Source organism: Hoplias malabaricus, chromosome 2, assembly GCF_029633855.1.
Source record: "Hoplias malabaricus isolate fHopMal1 chromosome 2, fHopMal1.hap1, whole genome shotgun sequence".
Taxonomy (NCBI): Eukaryota; Metazoa; Chordata; class Actinopteri; order Characiformes; family Erythrinidae; genus Hoplias; species Hoplias malabaricus.
In genome coordinates, this window is record NC_089801.1 from 64,053,188 (window position 1) to 64,068,364 (window position 15,177).

At 43.7% G+C, this 15,177-nt stretch overlaps 2 protein-coding genes across 7 annotated transcripts in view; one reads left to right on the plus strand and one right to left on the minus strand.

Moving 5' to 3' along the window:
- tsc2 (TSC complex subunit 2) overlaps positions 1-10,574 on the minus strand; it is a 47,520-nt gene extending 36,946 nt beyond the window's left edge. For 4 of the 5 annotated variants that reach the window (XM_066660804.1, XM_066660803.1, XM_066660802.1 and 1 more), the window contains exons 1-18: positions 10,247-10,574; positions 8,659-8,816; positions 8,445-8,531; positions 8,218-8,328; positions 7,681-7,828; positions 6,970-7,087; positions 6,520-6,568; positions 6,178-6,303; positions 4,433-4,506; positions 3,931-4,057; positions 3,460-3,603; positions 3,088-3,225; positions 2,721-2,824; positions 2,251-2,332; positions 1,865-2,020; positions 1,409-1,519; positions 1,102-1,224; positions 881-987 (exon numbers count right to left, since the gene is read on the minus strand). In XM_066660804.1, coding sequence (XP_066516901.1) covers positions 881-987; positions 1,102-1,224; positions 1,409-1,519; positions 1,865-2,020; positions 2,251-2,332; positions 2,721-2,824; positions 3,088-3,225; positions 3,460-3,603; positions 3,931-4,057; positions 4,433-4,506; positions 6,178-6,303; positions 6,520-6,568; positions 6,970-7,087; positions 7,681-7,828; positions 8,218-8,328; positions 8,445-8,531; positions 8,659-8,793 — 1,940 coding nt within the window. In that variant the 5' untranslated portion in view covers positions 8,794-8,816; positions 10,247-10,574. Of the gene's footprint in view, positions 1-880; positions 988-1,101; positions 1,225-1,408; positions 1,520-1,864; positions 2,021-2,250; positions 2,333-2,720; positions 2,825-3,087; positions 3,226-3,459; positions 3,604-3,930; positions 4,058-4,432; positions 4,507-6,177; positions 6,304-6,519; positions 6,569-6,969; positions 7,088-7,680; positions 7,829-8,217; positions 8,329-8,444; positions 8,532-8,658; positions 8,817-10,218 lie in introns of all 5 variants that reach the window. The other variant, XM_066660801.1, reaches the window with a different exon arrangement.
- Positions 10,027-14,988, plus strand: nthl1 (nth-like DNA glycosylase 1). Of its 2 annotated transcripts, none has more exons than XM_066660806.1 (6): positions 10,027-10,318; positions 11,303-11,526; positions 11,662-11,832; positions 12,530-12,689; positions 13,288-13,393; positions 13,492-14,987. In XM_066660806.1, exons 2-6 carry the CDS (start codon positions 11,452-11,454, stop codon positions 14,003-14,005), a joined length of 1,026 nt encoding a protein of 341 aa, XP_066516903.1. In that variant the 5' UTR covers positions 10,027-10,318; positions 11,303-11,451; the 3' UTR covers positions 14,006-14,987. The 2 variants fall into 2 exon arrangements, with proteins under 2 accessions (XP_066516903.1, XP_066516902.1); XM_066660805.1 differs by lacking the exon at positions 10,027-10,318 and adding an exon at positions 10,470-10,916 and having other exon boundaries at positions 13,492-14,988.
- The last annotated feature ends 189 nt before the right edge of the window (positions 14,989-15,177 follow it).

Sequence of the window (15,177 nt, forward strand, 5' to 3'; positions counted from 1 at the left end):
GAGTGTGTGTGTGAGACTGAGTGAGTGAGTGCATGTGACTGTATGTGTGTGTGACTGAGTGAGTGAGTGCATGTGACTGTATGCGTGTCTGACTGAGTGAGTGTGTGTGACTGAGTGAGTGTGTGTGACTGAGTGCATGTGACTGTATGTGTGTGACTGAGTGAGTGATTGAGTGAGTGCATGTGACTGTATGTGTCTGAGTGCATGTGACTGTATGTGTGTGACTGAGTGAGCGATTGAGTGAGTGCATGTGACTGCATGTGTGTGACTGAGTGAGTGTGTGTGAGACTGAGTGAGTGAGTGCATGTGACTGTATGCGTGTCTGTGACTGAGTGAGTGAGTGCATGTGACTGTATGCGTGTCTGTGACTGAGTGAGTGAGTGCATGTGACTGTATGCGTGTCTGTGACTGAGTGAGTGTGTGTGACTGAGTGCATGTGACTGTATGTGTGTGACTGAGTGAGTGATTGAGTGAGTGCATGTGACTGCATGTGTGTGACTGAGTGAGTGAGTGAGTGTGTGACTGAGTGCATGTGACTGTATGTGTGTCTGTGACTGAGTGAGTGAGTGTGTGTGACTGAGTGCATGTGACTGTATGTGTGATTGAGTGAGTGCATGTGACTGTATGTGTGATTGAGTGAGTGCATGTGACTATGTGTGTGTGTGTGTGTTTGAGACTGAGTGAGTGAGTCTATGTAAGTGAGCACATATGAGTGAGTGAGTCTGTGAGTGAATGCATGTGACCGTATGTGTGAGAGTCTATGTGAGTGAGCACATGTGAGCAAGTGTGTGACAGAGTGAGTGAGCTAGAAGTCCATGATGGGACTGTGGTCTATCACTTCCTGTGCTGCATTACGCTGACTCTGTGTTTGTGCGTTTACCCCATGTCACAGTAGCAGTAGGGGCTGAATCTGAGGACTCCATCTTTATTAGGGAATCCCACACGATGAAGCGAATCTGCCCTCATCAACAATAAGAAATCAAACACCTGAGAGAGAAAGAGGGGGAAAAAGGGATTCTTATATCTCACTATTCACTGATGTTATCAATAAAGGGGGGGAATAAAATTATTCTGTGTAACGTCCCAGTGTAGAGCTCTGACCTGCAGACGTATGGAGCTGGCGAGGGCTGAGCCGTATTTATATTTGTAGTGCAGCTGCAGGTGGCTGATCAGTAACTCGTACACTCGACTTGCATGACTGGCAGGAAGGCTGTACAGCTTACTCTACAGACAGAGAGACAGAGAAAGAGGAGCACTGCTTTGTTTGGATGTTAACAAAATACTTTAAAAGGGGGAAAAAACAAACAGGAGCAGACGGATTAGAAAAGTGCAGAGATTTGTGTGTACGTAGCTTTAACGAAAGGACACGGAGGACAAGTAGGGTAACATGGTGTGTGTGTCTGTGTACCTGCAATATCTCCAGCAGGCCTAGTACAGCAGTTTTAACATCCTCCATTGGAGATTCAGCTGAAAGATCTCGTTCTCCATCCACAGAACATGTCAACGGACGACTCGCCACCTACAGAATAAAGACAGGTGCATTCATACAAAACACACATTTTCTATTATTCCATGCCAAATAATTAATGATATGATTTGAATTGTTATTTAAAAATTAAAGCAACATTAGGTAGTATTTTTACCGTAAAGATACTTAACCCCAAGTACAACATAAATGAGACTTCCACCATGCAATGACCACATACAGAAATCAACTGACAGAGGTAACCTTCATAAATCTCGGACAATCCACCCCATGGAAAAGTGCATCTGCTAAAGGCTGTAAATGTGTAACTTTGGCTCTCAGATAAAGAAGTGTAAACCCCTGCTTCGTCCCCAACTCCTCGGACAGCGTGTGCCTGACCTTCTCGATGATGTCCAGCAGGCTGTTGAAATGGGGTGTGTTGCAGCCCTCGGCCAGATCCACCAGCAGCTGTGTGGCCTGTTTACGAACGGATAGATCTCTGTCCTCTGCAATCTGCCCCAGCTGAGGAATCACTACCACCTCTATCAGCTCCTCCTGCAGGGGGCACAAGAACACAGAGAGAGAAACAGTAAACAAAATAAAAACAATAATAAATAAAAACATGCTTGACAGACCAAGAAGTATGACTTAAAATGACTTAGTTCTTTAGCATTGACACCACGTTATAAGAGGTCCTTTAGAGGTGCGTGATTGAGGTTTAAGCGTTGATGGGGTATTAGCTGGAGGGGTAGACGCTGGAGAACGTTTTGTTTTAAAACACTGACCTCATAGAGCTGACGGTTAGTGCTGAGGACAAATGACAGGATGTGCAACACTTTAATTCTGATCACACTACGTGTCTCATTCCTGAGAGAGAGAGAGAGAGAGAGAGAGAGAGAGAGATGTTGAAACACAGGGAAAAACCAAATATGACTCAGTCACACAGTGCTACCAAGCTGGGCAAATGATGACTGATTTTGAGACATGTTAAGCTCCACTGCTTCTTTATAAACATGTCACTGGAGCTCAGCATGTTTGGAGGAGAATACTAATGACCCAGTTCTAATTATGTAAGCTAACAGAGGGCTGCACTGGCTACCATTATGCTAACAAATGGGGTGATACTGAGGTCATCCAACCCACACAGAGGATGATTTGTTAGACAACCCCCCGCCCCCAGTGACATACATAAATACACATATATATATGTGTGTGTGTGTGTATATGTGTGTGTGTGTGTGTGTGTGTGTGAGACCTGAAGAATTTCTCCATGAGGCGGTGGAGGCTCTGGATCCAGCCATCTTTCGCAGGCTGTATGGACTGAGCTCGGTATGAGATCAGAGTCAACACTGATGCATCCTACAACACACACACACACATTAACTTCATTTACACATGGCAAAGCAAGACAAGACTTGCCTGACATGAAGACCAATACATTGATTGGTTTAAAAATAATAAGAAAATAACAATTATTTTGCAATTCTGAATTTCTGAACATCAAAGAGACTGAAATGTAAAATTAAAAGTTTAGCTGAATTTTACATTACATTAATCTTGTTTAAATTAAACAAGAACCAATAATGAATTCTGGTGTTTGTGGGAAAAAGCTGATGACGGACCGGTCGTTTATCTGCACATTTCTCCACCAGGCCGAAGAACCGCTCCGACGAGCCGTGAAAATCATTCTGTTCATATAGTTCCTCCACCGTACTCAACAGCTCAAACACAATGGCCTTCAGCTCTGGACTGCCTATAGTCTACGGCACACACACAGACACATAGTTTACATACTGTAGATCTTGGAAGGAACAAACATTTTTGATCAGTTTGTTAAACAATATTTTAGCATTTAACTTTATGAACTAATAAAAATGGACCAAACTGAACTGTTACACTAATTTACACTGAGAATCTTTTATTCCGTTTCCCTGTAAAGTCACGTTTGTGGAGGTTTGTGGTGCTGGTCTGACAGTGAAGCTGTGTGTTGGTACCTGTATCTGTTGCAGCAGCCTCTCTATAATGGCCAGCAGAATGTCCCAGGTGACCACCTGCAGCTCTTTGCCGTATTTCTTTATAAGTCGTGTGATAGACAGTACGATTTCGTAGGAGACCACCTCGTTAGCACAGTTCATGGCCTGGATCAGAGAAGTCAAACATCAGAACAAGAAAACCAAGCCTGTGTGGAATACCAAAGGGTACAGTCCAGCAGAAGCCTAGGTTGTATCTAGATTGGTGCTGGAGTTACCAGGCTAATTTAACAGGTATTTATCACACACAGACGTCTTCAGTGACACAGACTTCCATTTCTTATGAGCCACAAGTGCAAAATTAACAGAGGAACGTTTACTTTAACGTTTAATCGAGTGGTTTCTAAAACTGTGGGGTACACTGTTCTGTAGACATAGACAAAAGGATATTAATATACATAAAAACGGTATTAGTATTCTCTCCCTCACACACACCTTATAGAATGAAGGCAGGACCAGTGTGGGTGTATTTTTGAGAGTAGGAAGCCTATGAGCCCCCCAGAGGGCCATGCCGACAAAAAACACAGCCCCCCTCAGTAGAGCAGCGTCCTCCATATACGCCCTGATAAAGAAACCAGGTCAGAATGACCAGCACACACACACACACACACACACACACACAGACAAGTTCAGATTTTTTTTAGGACATTTGTGTATTTGGAATGCACATGATATTTAAACGGCCAATCTCACAAAACAACAGTTCAACCTATATATAGGTTCAGTCCCATTCACAGAGTCTCAGCCAAGAACACCTTTTGAACTTGTCCCAAAAATGAGCAGCAAATCAGAACAGAGGTCATTTACATACATTCATTTTAAAATAAAAACAGACCATTCAGATTTAAAGGGACAATGACGGATTGTTAACATGAACGAATTATGAACCCTGCAAGTTATGAAAACACACACACAGAGAATTAGTAAATGTCAGTACCTTTCCTCCATAATGCGGCACATGGTGTAGATGGCACTGTGGCCCAGGTGTGTCCCCAGGACTTTACGCATCAGCTGCACACACAGAGATACATGTTCACATTGTAACCTCACACTCAACACCCCATCAGACTTTCAGTTCCAGACGCCAAACACAGACTGTACCTCGTTTCAGTCCCAGACGCCAAACACAGACTGTACCTCGTTTCAGTCCCAGACGCCAAACACAGACTGTACCTTGTTTCATTTCCAGACCTCAAACGGAGATTCTACCTACAAAACTACTGTTCCCATCAGCCTGGCTTCTGGGACTGAAAAACACAGTCTGTACCTCGTTTCAGTTCCAGACGCCAAACACAGATTCTACCTACAAAACTACAGTTCCCATCAGCCTTTCAGTCCCAGTCGCCAAACACAGACTGTACCTCGTTTCAGTGCCAGACGTCAAACACAGACTGTACCTCGTTTCAGTGCCAGAAGCCAAACACAGACTGTACCTTGTTTCAGTCCCAGACGCCAAACACAGACTGTACCTCGTTTCAGTCCCAGACCTCAAACGGAGATTCTACCTACAAAACTACTGTTCCCATCAGCCTGGCTTCTGGGACTGAAAAACACAGTCTGTACCTCGTTTCAGTTCCAGACGCCAAACACAGAGTGTACCTCGTTTCAATGCCAGACGCCAAACACAGACTGTACCTCGTTTCAATACCAGACGCCAAACACAGACTGTACCTCGTTTCAATACCAGACGCCAAACACAGACTGTACCTCGTTTCATTTCCAGACCTCAAACCCAGATTCTACCTACAAAACTACAGTCCCCATCAGCCTTTCAGTGCCAGACGCCAAACACAGACTGTACCTCGTTTCAGTGCCAGACACCAAACACAGACTGTACCTCGTTTCAGTGCCAAACGCCAAACACAGACTGTACCTCGTTTCAGTGCCAGACACCAAACACAGACTGTACCTCGTTTCAGTGCCAGACGCCAAACACAGACTGTACCTCGTTTCAGTGCCAGACTGTACCTCTTTTCAGTGCCAAACGCCAAACACAGACTGTACCTCATTTCATTTCTAGACCTCAAACGCAGATTCCACCTACAAAACTACAGTTCCCATCACCCTTTCAGTGCCAGACGCCAAACACAGACTGTACCTCGTTTCAGTGCCAGACGCCAAACACAGACTGTACCTCGTTTCAGTGCCAGACGCCAAACACAGATTCTACCTACAAAACTACAGTTCCCATCAGCCTTTCAGTGCCAGACGCCAAACACAGACTGTACCTCGTTTCAGTGCCAGACGCCAAACACAGACTGTACCTCGTTTCAGTGCCAGACGTCAAACACAGACTGTACCTCATTTCAGTGCCAGAAGCCAAACACAGACTGTACCTCGTTTCAGTGCCAGAAGCCAAACACAGACTGTACCTTGTTTCAGTGCCAGAAGCCAAACACAGACTGTACCTCGTTTCAGTGCCAGAAGCCAAACACAGACTGTACCTCGTTTCAGTGCCAGAAGCCAAACACAGACTGTACCTCGTTTCATTTCTAGACCTCAAACGCAGATTCTACCTACAAAACTACAGTTCCCATCAGCCTTTCAGTGCCAGACGCCAAACACAGACTGTACCTCATTTCAGTCCCAGACGCCAAACACAGATTGTACCTCGTTTCAGTTCCAGACCAAAGGCAGAGTACACAACATCTCTTTGTCTACAAATCAAACACAGGCTCTCACCTTCCAGCAAGACTCGCAGAATTCCTTAACGTTGATGGTTCTGCAGAGTGTGACGATGAAGATGGCCAGAGAGTCGGAGGGCAAGCAGTTATAACACACCACTGCATCCAGCACCTGCAAAGCCACCTAAACACAAACAAACAGCAAGAAACTCAGGACACACTGGATGACTTTGCCCTCTTTTGTTCCTGAATATAACAGGAACCAAAACTAGTGTATTGCACACAGAAGTAAACTACAGTAAGCGTAACCATAGTAAGACACAGAAATAAACATTTCTGATAAGACTGCTTTAAGGGGTCTGTAGGCACTTTGCTCTAAATGTTGTAAGAAATTAACTACCTCAATATCGGTGGAGGACGTGGTTCTGTTACAAAGCAAGCAGATTTTCCTGAAACAAAGAACAGAACAAAATATCACTTTCAAAAAGTATTTTTAGGGGAGAAAAACTTGTTCAGAGCTTTTATATTACCAGTTATTAGTACAAAATGTATAAATCTTATTAGCCAAGAGCTGATACTTAATTAAGTACAAAATATAAAACAACTCTGTGCCCTTTGTTCAATGAAGCTTCTTTGTGAGGGACCACGAACATGAAATGTTCCTCTCTGGAATGCAATCTGCACACACTCGAGATGGGAGTGAAATCCTGTGTATTCTTTTGGTAATAAATCAAATCTCCAGCTCTTCTGACTGGCTGTAGGTGATAAGACACAGTCTATGGCCTTGAAGTCTATAGCTAGCACACATAGCTTTACATGTGTGGGTGTGTGTGCTGTTACATAAACTTACTGGACCATCAGTGAGACGTTCTGGTCCAGGTAGCAGGAGTTGAACTTCACCAGGTTGACAAGTACTTGAAGAAAATCTGCACTCAAACCCATATCCATCCACATCACCACAAACCGAGCTACAGGGACAGAACACACAAAAACTGCCTTCAGCTGAGGACAAGCAAGGTCTTTCTGAGAGACTATTGAAAGAACACAAGGTAAGATTTGGTATTTTTGCCTCTGGGCTTCCCCTACAGAAAGTTACATAGTGCAGTTTCTTCAGTGCTGGGCCCAGAGTAGCTATAACAGACGTTCGATCTCCCTATTACAAACTGGTGAAAAAACAATGATTTAGAAGCTGTATATTTAAGGTAAATTTACTACTTATTATTGCTTTAAAATTGTGAGACTAGCAGATTTGTAGAGCACGGTCACTGATAACGTACAGATCGAGTTTTAGATTAGGGACTTGAGCACTCAACCTCCTATTCAAGTAAGTAGCCATTGCCTTCCAGCCAAGTAGGTAAGGAAACCTAAACTAATGCTTCCTAATGAACACAAACATTGAGTGAATGTAAACTGCTGGGATGAGTGCTGCACAATAACTCTGAGGTTGCTGTAAGGTAATAGCAGCCTCTCAGGCAAAAAAGGTTACATTATTATATATAAGCCTTATCCGATGAGTAACTTTCTCATTCAGATAGCAGAAGAGTGTGTGTGTGTGTCTCACCTATCTCATCCTCCATGTATGTGACATCTTTCCCGTTCTCCGTGAGGGCCTTGAACACCCCGAGTCTCTCAGGTAGGTCTTCATTACCAGGCTGGTACTCCCAGATGATCTTAAAGAAATAAGCTCTCAGAGGACCGAGCCTTTCCCCCTACACACACACACACACACACATATTCAGATTGTGCCCCCACAGAAACATAACTAGTTTTCCTGCTAGAGAACATAGCCCAAAGTTTTCTGTTCAGTTTCTGCCAACCCTGTGCTGACCTTCCCTCAAACTGAGTATGTTTATTACTTATTCGCTTGAATCAGGTGTGTTTAATAAGACAAAGCACAGAATGTGCCCAGAATGTGTGGTGTGTTCACCAGAGTCTCCACCACAAAGAAAATAATACAGAAATCTGGTCAGCCGTGGTCTGATGACTTTTAATTTGTAGTAGTAGTCAGCAGGTAACAAAGGGAACATTGAAAACTGAAATGTACATCTATGCTTCGCACGTGTGTGTGTGGGTGTGTGTGTGTGTGTGTAAAAGTTACCTGTCCCTGTATAATAGCTCTAAGTAGCAGTAATACAGCATGTCGAGCTTCAGGGGGTTGGTCTGGCTGCATCATGTCTCCCACTGCATTCCATAAAGCCTCCACTGCATGCTAACACGCACACAAAGTGAGAGACTCAGAAATAAACACACACCCTTTGAGCATATCTGATAGTAAGCATGCGCACACTTGATGTATATTGATGATTAATAACAAATCTCCCTTACCTCCTCAAACTTTTTGGACTTGGCAAGATCACACACATGGTTGATGACCCTGATCCTGTTACTCAGCCCACACTCTGGAGCCAGCTCCTTATAAACGAGAGTGAGAGAGAGATTATATTATGAATCTATAAGTGGTACACTGTGGAACAGCATTCAAGGCCAGAATCTCATTAGGGTCTGCTTCACAGAGCCCAGGATGTGCAGCAGGTCTGACCTTTAGGATGTCACAGGTGATGATGAACTCTGACGGTTTGCTCTCGGCCTGTTTACTCGGCAGACGAGACGGCCCAAGACCAAACACACCCTTAATCCTTTCCTTCAGAGACTCCTTACTTGGTTGCTTATTCATCGTCCCACTAAGAGAGGAACTTCCTGAGACACAGAGAGAAACAGAAAGAGAAATCCTTCTAAACCAGAGCTAGTATCCCAACAGCCAGCAGAGTAATAATGAAGTTAGGCTTTAAGTTTACACCCTCACTGAAAGTTTAACTTTAAAACAGGTGTTTGCAGCTTTCAAACTCTTTTTACAGAAGCTGGTCTTGCAGTCTGTACTTTCTCCAGTCGGTAAATATAAATGTCACATGTTCAAATAATAAAAAAACTTTCCTTTCTTCTTGTATGAATTATAATGTTTAAAAACATTCCTGCTGAAGCTAACCTCTGCTCATAAACACTGAAGTTATAAGGAGTGTTTCAGACCAGACTGCTTTCTGAACAAGGCCCTATAAAACGGGAGCCAGTTGGAACAAAGGTCATTAAAATACATAACGCTTAAAGGGTCTCAAAGGAAAAATAAAAGGTTGGAACCTAAATATGAAAATACAATCTATAAAGGTCTACAATTGCAGAAACATTTTCACCCTGGTCTTCAATGCTCAGGACCCCCACAGAGCAGGTGTGATGTGGTGGTGGATCATTCTCAGTGCTGCAGTGACACTGACCTGGTGGTGGTGTGTTAGTATAGTGTTGTGCTGGTGCAAGTGGATCAGATACAGCGGTGCTGCTGGAGTTTTTAAACCCCTCAGTGTCTGGACTGAGAATAACATCCAGCCGACAGCGTCCTGCGTCACTGATGAAGGACTAGAGGACGACCAACACACCTTGTGCAGCCACAAATGAGCTACTGACTCTGACTTTACATCTACAATGTGGACCAACGAGGGAGGAGTGTCTCAGAGTGGACAGTGCGTGGACACAGAGTTTAAAAACTCCAGCAGTAACTGCTCTGTCTGATCCACTCATAATAGCGCAACACATAATGCAGCACCGAGAATAATCCACCACCCAAGGGATTCCTGTACTCTTGTGGTCTCGGGGGTTGCTGGTAATTAAAGAACAGAGGGAGAGTAGGGTTAAAGTATGCAGAACAAAAAATGGACTGCAGTCTGCAATTTTAGAACTATAACGTGGATCTGACCAAATAATCAGTGTACCCCGTGCAGAGACACATTCAACAGGGTTTACTCGCTATATTTCATTGCCCTATTTCAAACAGGCGAGGAAGGATTGAGATTTGAACGGTAAAGGCCCTTTAAAGAAGTCGACCCAACGTTGCCAAGCTGAATATTTCATGTCAAGAGGTCTCTGAAAGCTGTGGAGCCTTCATGTGCCTGTTTTAATCACAAATCCGCCGTTAAAACGCGGGTTAATTAAAGCAGAGCCACTTTCGTTTACAATATTAAGCTTTTTTTGGCGTATGAGAGTTATGTGCTGTAAATAAGAGCCAGTAACAAACAAATAAACAAGACGAAATAAATAAATATCTCCCACAGACCAACTGCAGCAGATTTCACAGCTCTCACCGCGGGGCTTTAGCACCGACGCGTCGTTATCTTGTCATGAAGCTTGTCTCGGAGCAGAGGACACTCCTGGAGGTAATTTTAAAAAAGCCCAGTTCTTATGAATTAATGTACATTTCTGTCCTGTTCCCCACCACCAAACCACCCCCCTCACAATCAGCCCACAAACCTAGACTTCCTTAAAAAACAACGACGCATCCGGGGCATTGTGGGAAATGTAGTCTTTAAGCGCTCGCCTTTCCGTTCATATCTATTTAGTAGCCAGTCGGCAAAGACTACAACTGCATTAACGCCGCGAAAACGAGCCCTGGAAAGTGCTGGTCTGGTTATTTCTTCAACATGGACTTGCTGTAACCTGAAGCTAATAGTCGTCTGCTGATGTTTCACTCGCTCCGTTTGGTTTCCACGCTCAAATACTCGGGTTTGAGAATGAGCTCTCCGTATTTCAGCAGTGAGCCTCACAGCAGAGTTCTCTCCCACTGCTCCAAAGATGGTCCTGGAGAACTCCTAGAAGATAGTTCACTAACAAGACGGGGGCTCCGGAGACTGAGAGACACCATTATTAAAGGAGAGGGGAGAAATGAGGCGCAAATAAAAGAAGAAACCGATGAGCTCAGCGTTTCTAACACTGGGGGGTCTCCTCCTGTTCAGTCTGCACTAGGAAAGCCTTCAGGTGGGCTCAAGAACAAGCTTCGATAGAACAGCTGGAGCTTACTTTCTTTGCAGTGATTTGCTGAAAATGTATATGACTTAGTAGTATGAATGTAGTATTTGTAGGGCCCTAACAAATCCATTAAAAAAAAACTTATAGGCGTTTAAATATAGCCCAATTGTCTTGTTTTCTTGATTTGTTTTTCTTTGAGGTCTGATGTTCCCAGATGTTCATGTGGAGTTGTAACAGCCATGCTTCTTTTTAAATGACCACTTTCCATACACTCTTTCTCCCTTTAGAATGAAACGGGGGCTTCTAAGATTTGTATATGCAAATGACCTCAGTTCTGATTGGCTGCATATTCAATAAGCTTACTTGCTTAATTTTATTTTTTTATTTTTTGGCAGAGCTGAGGGAGGGCCCTTCCCCTTTAAAATCACTACAGACCAAGAGGAGGGGCCATGTTAAAGTGAAGTATGAAAAGGAGGTGCCTGAAATTAAGGGGGAGCCCTGGGAGCCGCCGGACTGGAGGAGGCAGCTGTCTTTCATCAGGGAGATGAGGAGTGGGCGGGACGCTCCTGTGGACCACATGGGGGCAGAGAAATGCTATGACCCTCAGGCCTCACCTGAGGTGATCAAGTTCTCTTAAAACCAATTTAAAAGTCAGAGGGAGCATTCCCAGTGGTGCTCGTTTTACTATGTTACAGTGATTTGGGCTTTGACGACTTAGGGTAACAGACAGCTTTTTTTCCCCCTCCCCCTCCAGGTGATGCGTTACCAGGTGTTGGTGTCTCTGATGTTGTCCAGTCAAACGAAGGACCAGGTGACAGCTGCAGCGATGCAGCGACTGCGCTCTCACGGCCTCACCGTCCCAACCATCCTCAAGACTGACGATGACACACTTGGCAAACTGATCTACCCTGTGGGCTTCTGGAGGGTACCAAAACACACACACACACACACACACACACACATCAGTTTTCCCAAAGTGTGTGTGGGGGGGTAGAAATATTAGGCAGTGCACAGCAAGACAAATGAACAAAATACATACATGTCCTTTGTAATAATTCCATTGTAAAGGTGTACTGTGACTTTTTTTTGTTCAATTAAAAGTTGCAGTTTGGTATGAATTATAATATTTAAAATAAAATCCACTGGATGTTTTAAGCAAAATATCTGTAAGCGTGTTTGGAGTGGGGTGGGGCTCGGAAATATTCTTCAAAAAAATCTACAAAAGGGGGGCTACTGCTGTACACCATCTACATATTCAGACAGCTCTCAGATACTGTTATATTTAACAAGACTAATCCTGCTACTTTATATTCCCTTTTCCCAGAGTGTCTTGCCTTCCCTGTTATACCAAAGTGTCCCAATACACACCACATCTTAAGTGCCAGATTTAATACTGACAAATATGAATGATAAATGATAGAGTTGAGTTAATGTAGCCAAAAATTGTAGAAGATGTATAACCATTAACCCGTAACCATAGCATCAGAGATATGGCTCAAACTTCACTCTAAAATAGACTTATCTCTGATGCTTACCTCAAATGCGGAGATGAATTCTGTGTAGTAGATCTTGAGGAGCGACACTGGGGCCTTATTTTTCCCCTCTGCCTTTCAAACACGCAGACAAAGGTGAAGTACATAAAGCAGACGACAGAGATTATCCATCGGGAGTTTGGAGGAGACATCCCTAACACTTTGGAGGGATTGGTGCGGCTCCCTGGCGTCGGTCCCAAGATGGCCCACCTCGCCATGGCCATCGCCTGGAACCAAGTCTCTGGCATCGGTCAGCAGACACTTATTAGTGATAGATCTGTTAAAAAATACATTTCAATATGTAATAATTCATTCATTCATTGTCTGTAAGCGCTTATCCTCTTCAGGGTCACGGTGGGTCCGGAGCCTACCCAGAATCACTGGGTACAATGTGGGATCACACCCTGGAGGGGGCGCCAGTCCTTCACAGGGCAATATGTTGTAGTAGTAATAATAATAATAATAGTAATAGCCAAGGTTATGTACTTGGACCCCTGATAATGAACAAGTAAATTATTCTGTAACAGCTCAGCTATAGGAGGCCTTGACTCCCAGAGGACAATATTCTCTCTCTCTCTCTCTCTCTCTCTCTCTCTCTCTCTCTCTCTCTCTCTCTCTCTCCTCTCTCTCTGTGGGTTAGATACTCTTAGCTAACACATCTGGCTAAATACCATTCTTCAAGTTTGTTGAGAATGAAAGATGTTGTATGAAAAGTAGAGGTGAATAATTTTATTAAATTTTTGTGATGTCAGAAGTAGAGTTAAACATTGTCTTTGTCGTCCATATTTTTTGTAGTCACCTTCTGTAACACTGTAAGACTCCTGTTCTCTCTCTTTATATCTCTGTAGGGGTGGACACACATGTCCATCGTATCTCTAACAGACTGGGATGGACTCGCACCAAGACCAAGAACCCAGAAGAGACCAGGAAGGCACTAGAGGACTGGTTACCACGGTAACACTATAGTCAAATACGACTTCTCTCACAATATTAGCTATAAACTATAGTGTGTGTGTGTATAGTGTTCTTACTCTCACTCTCTCTCACTGTAGAGATCTATGGCAGGAGATAAACTTGCTGCTGGTGGGCTTTGGGCAGCAGGTGTGTTTACCAGTTGGACCGTTTTGCTCTGCCTGTCTAAACCAGCACATCTGTCCCTCTGCCCACCTCACCTCACCCAATAAAAGACCCAAACCTGGCTCTCCAGGTTCACCAAGAGAGCCTGCTACCATGCACAAGAACCCCAAAATTAATCTGGAGATTAAGGAAGAGCCCACCAACATTCCTCTTTCGCCGGTTCATTCCCATAGGAGAAGAGCCAGGAACACAGAAGAGGCACCTGTGGCCACAAAAGAGCCTAAAGAAGAACAGCCAGTGGTTCATTTGGCCTCTGGCACCAAAGGGAAGAAAGCACAGTCAGAAGTCCAGGCTGGGCCTCAACCAGTTAAACTGAGGAAACGGAAGGGGAAAACAGGATTGTCTGTTCCTACTGGAGGGATTAAAGAAAAGCAAAAAGGTGGACCTGCATCTTCTACAAAACTGAGAACTAGAACCCATAAGCACTGACCATCAACAGGCGCACTACGATCAAATACTGCATTCGCTTTTTTAAAGCAAAAGAAAAATCTAAGTTGCTTATTGTCCACCTTTCCACCCTGAGAGCAGCTTGGATGTTTAGTCCTGTACTCAGACAACATCGAGTTGATAAGTAATCTCACTTGCTCTTGGTTTCAGACACTGTGTTAGCAGAACAGCAGCCATCTTTTGTCATTTTGTCTGTGTTCATATATGGGTATGTTTTACAGTGGCAGAAGCCACTTAAACAAGTCTATTTGAGATTACTAAACAGCAAGTGTGTAATGATTTTTACATGCTAAGTTATGTACATTGGCCTAAGTAATGCCAACCACTCAAGAGCAAGGGTCAGTTTCATGACCTGCCTTTACAGCAGTATTCATAACCCACCCAAACAACCTGCTACTGACTTTTACTCCAAGCCCTTAACTTTACCAAATGTACCCTACACCAGGAACAAAAGTCCATTTCACTCATGCATGGGTAACCCAGAACTTTCCTGAACATTACCTGGAGGAGCTGTGTGTGTAAACACTAATGTCTGTAACAGTTTCACCAGGCGTTACAAGGACTTTAACCTGCCGACCCTTGTACAGATCCTGGTAATGTCTTTATGAGTCTGTGTGTGAGGAGAGCCAGAAATGTTCCTGATAGTGCCCGCTTGTGGTGCAGTTCCTAAATGTGAGCGAGTATGTTTTGAGTGAATTACATGCCAGTTCCATGAGGAGTTCATGTCTTACCAAAAAACACAAGTTAACAGCCACCCACATTATGTCCATGAATACATTCCCAAAACCTCTCTCAACTCACGTAAACCACAGCTCTTCAGAAAGGTCTGACAGACTGTGAGCTATAAAAATGAACCAAGTTTAACATTTTACCACAATCTTCATACTGGTGTTTAGGTGACCTGTTTTTGTAACATACAACTTTGAATTTAATGTTATATAACTAACGTCATAGCTGTATTTTCTTACTTGTACATGGTTCATTAAATATAAAAATACAGCTTGTGTTGCGTGTCTTTACTCGCATGTGCAAATATACGATGATAATAAGTTGAGATTGTGTCCATATTTCACTAGAGGGCAGTACAGGTTCAGCATTAAAAGCGCAAAGCACTACACACCTGAAAACGGTGCAACAAAATGAAAATAATGGTT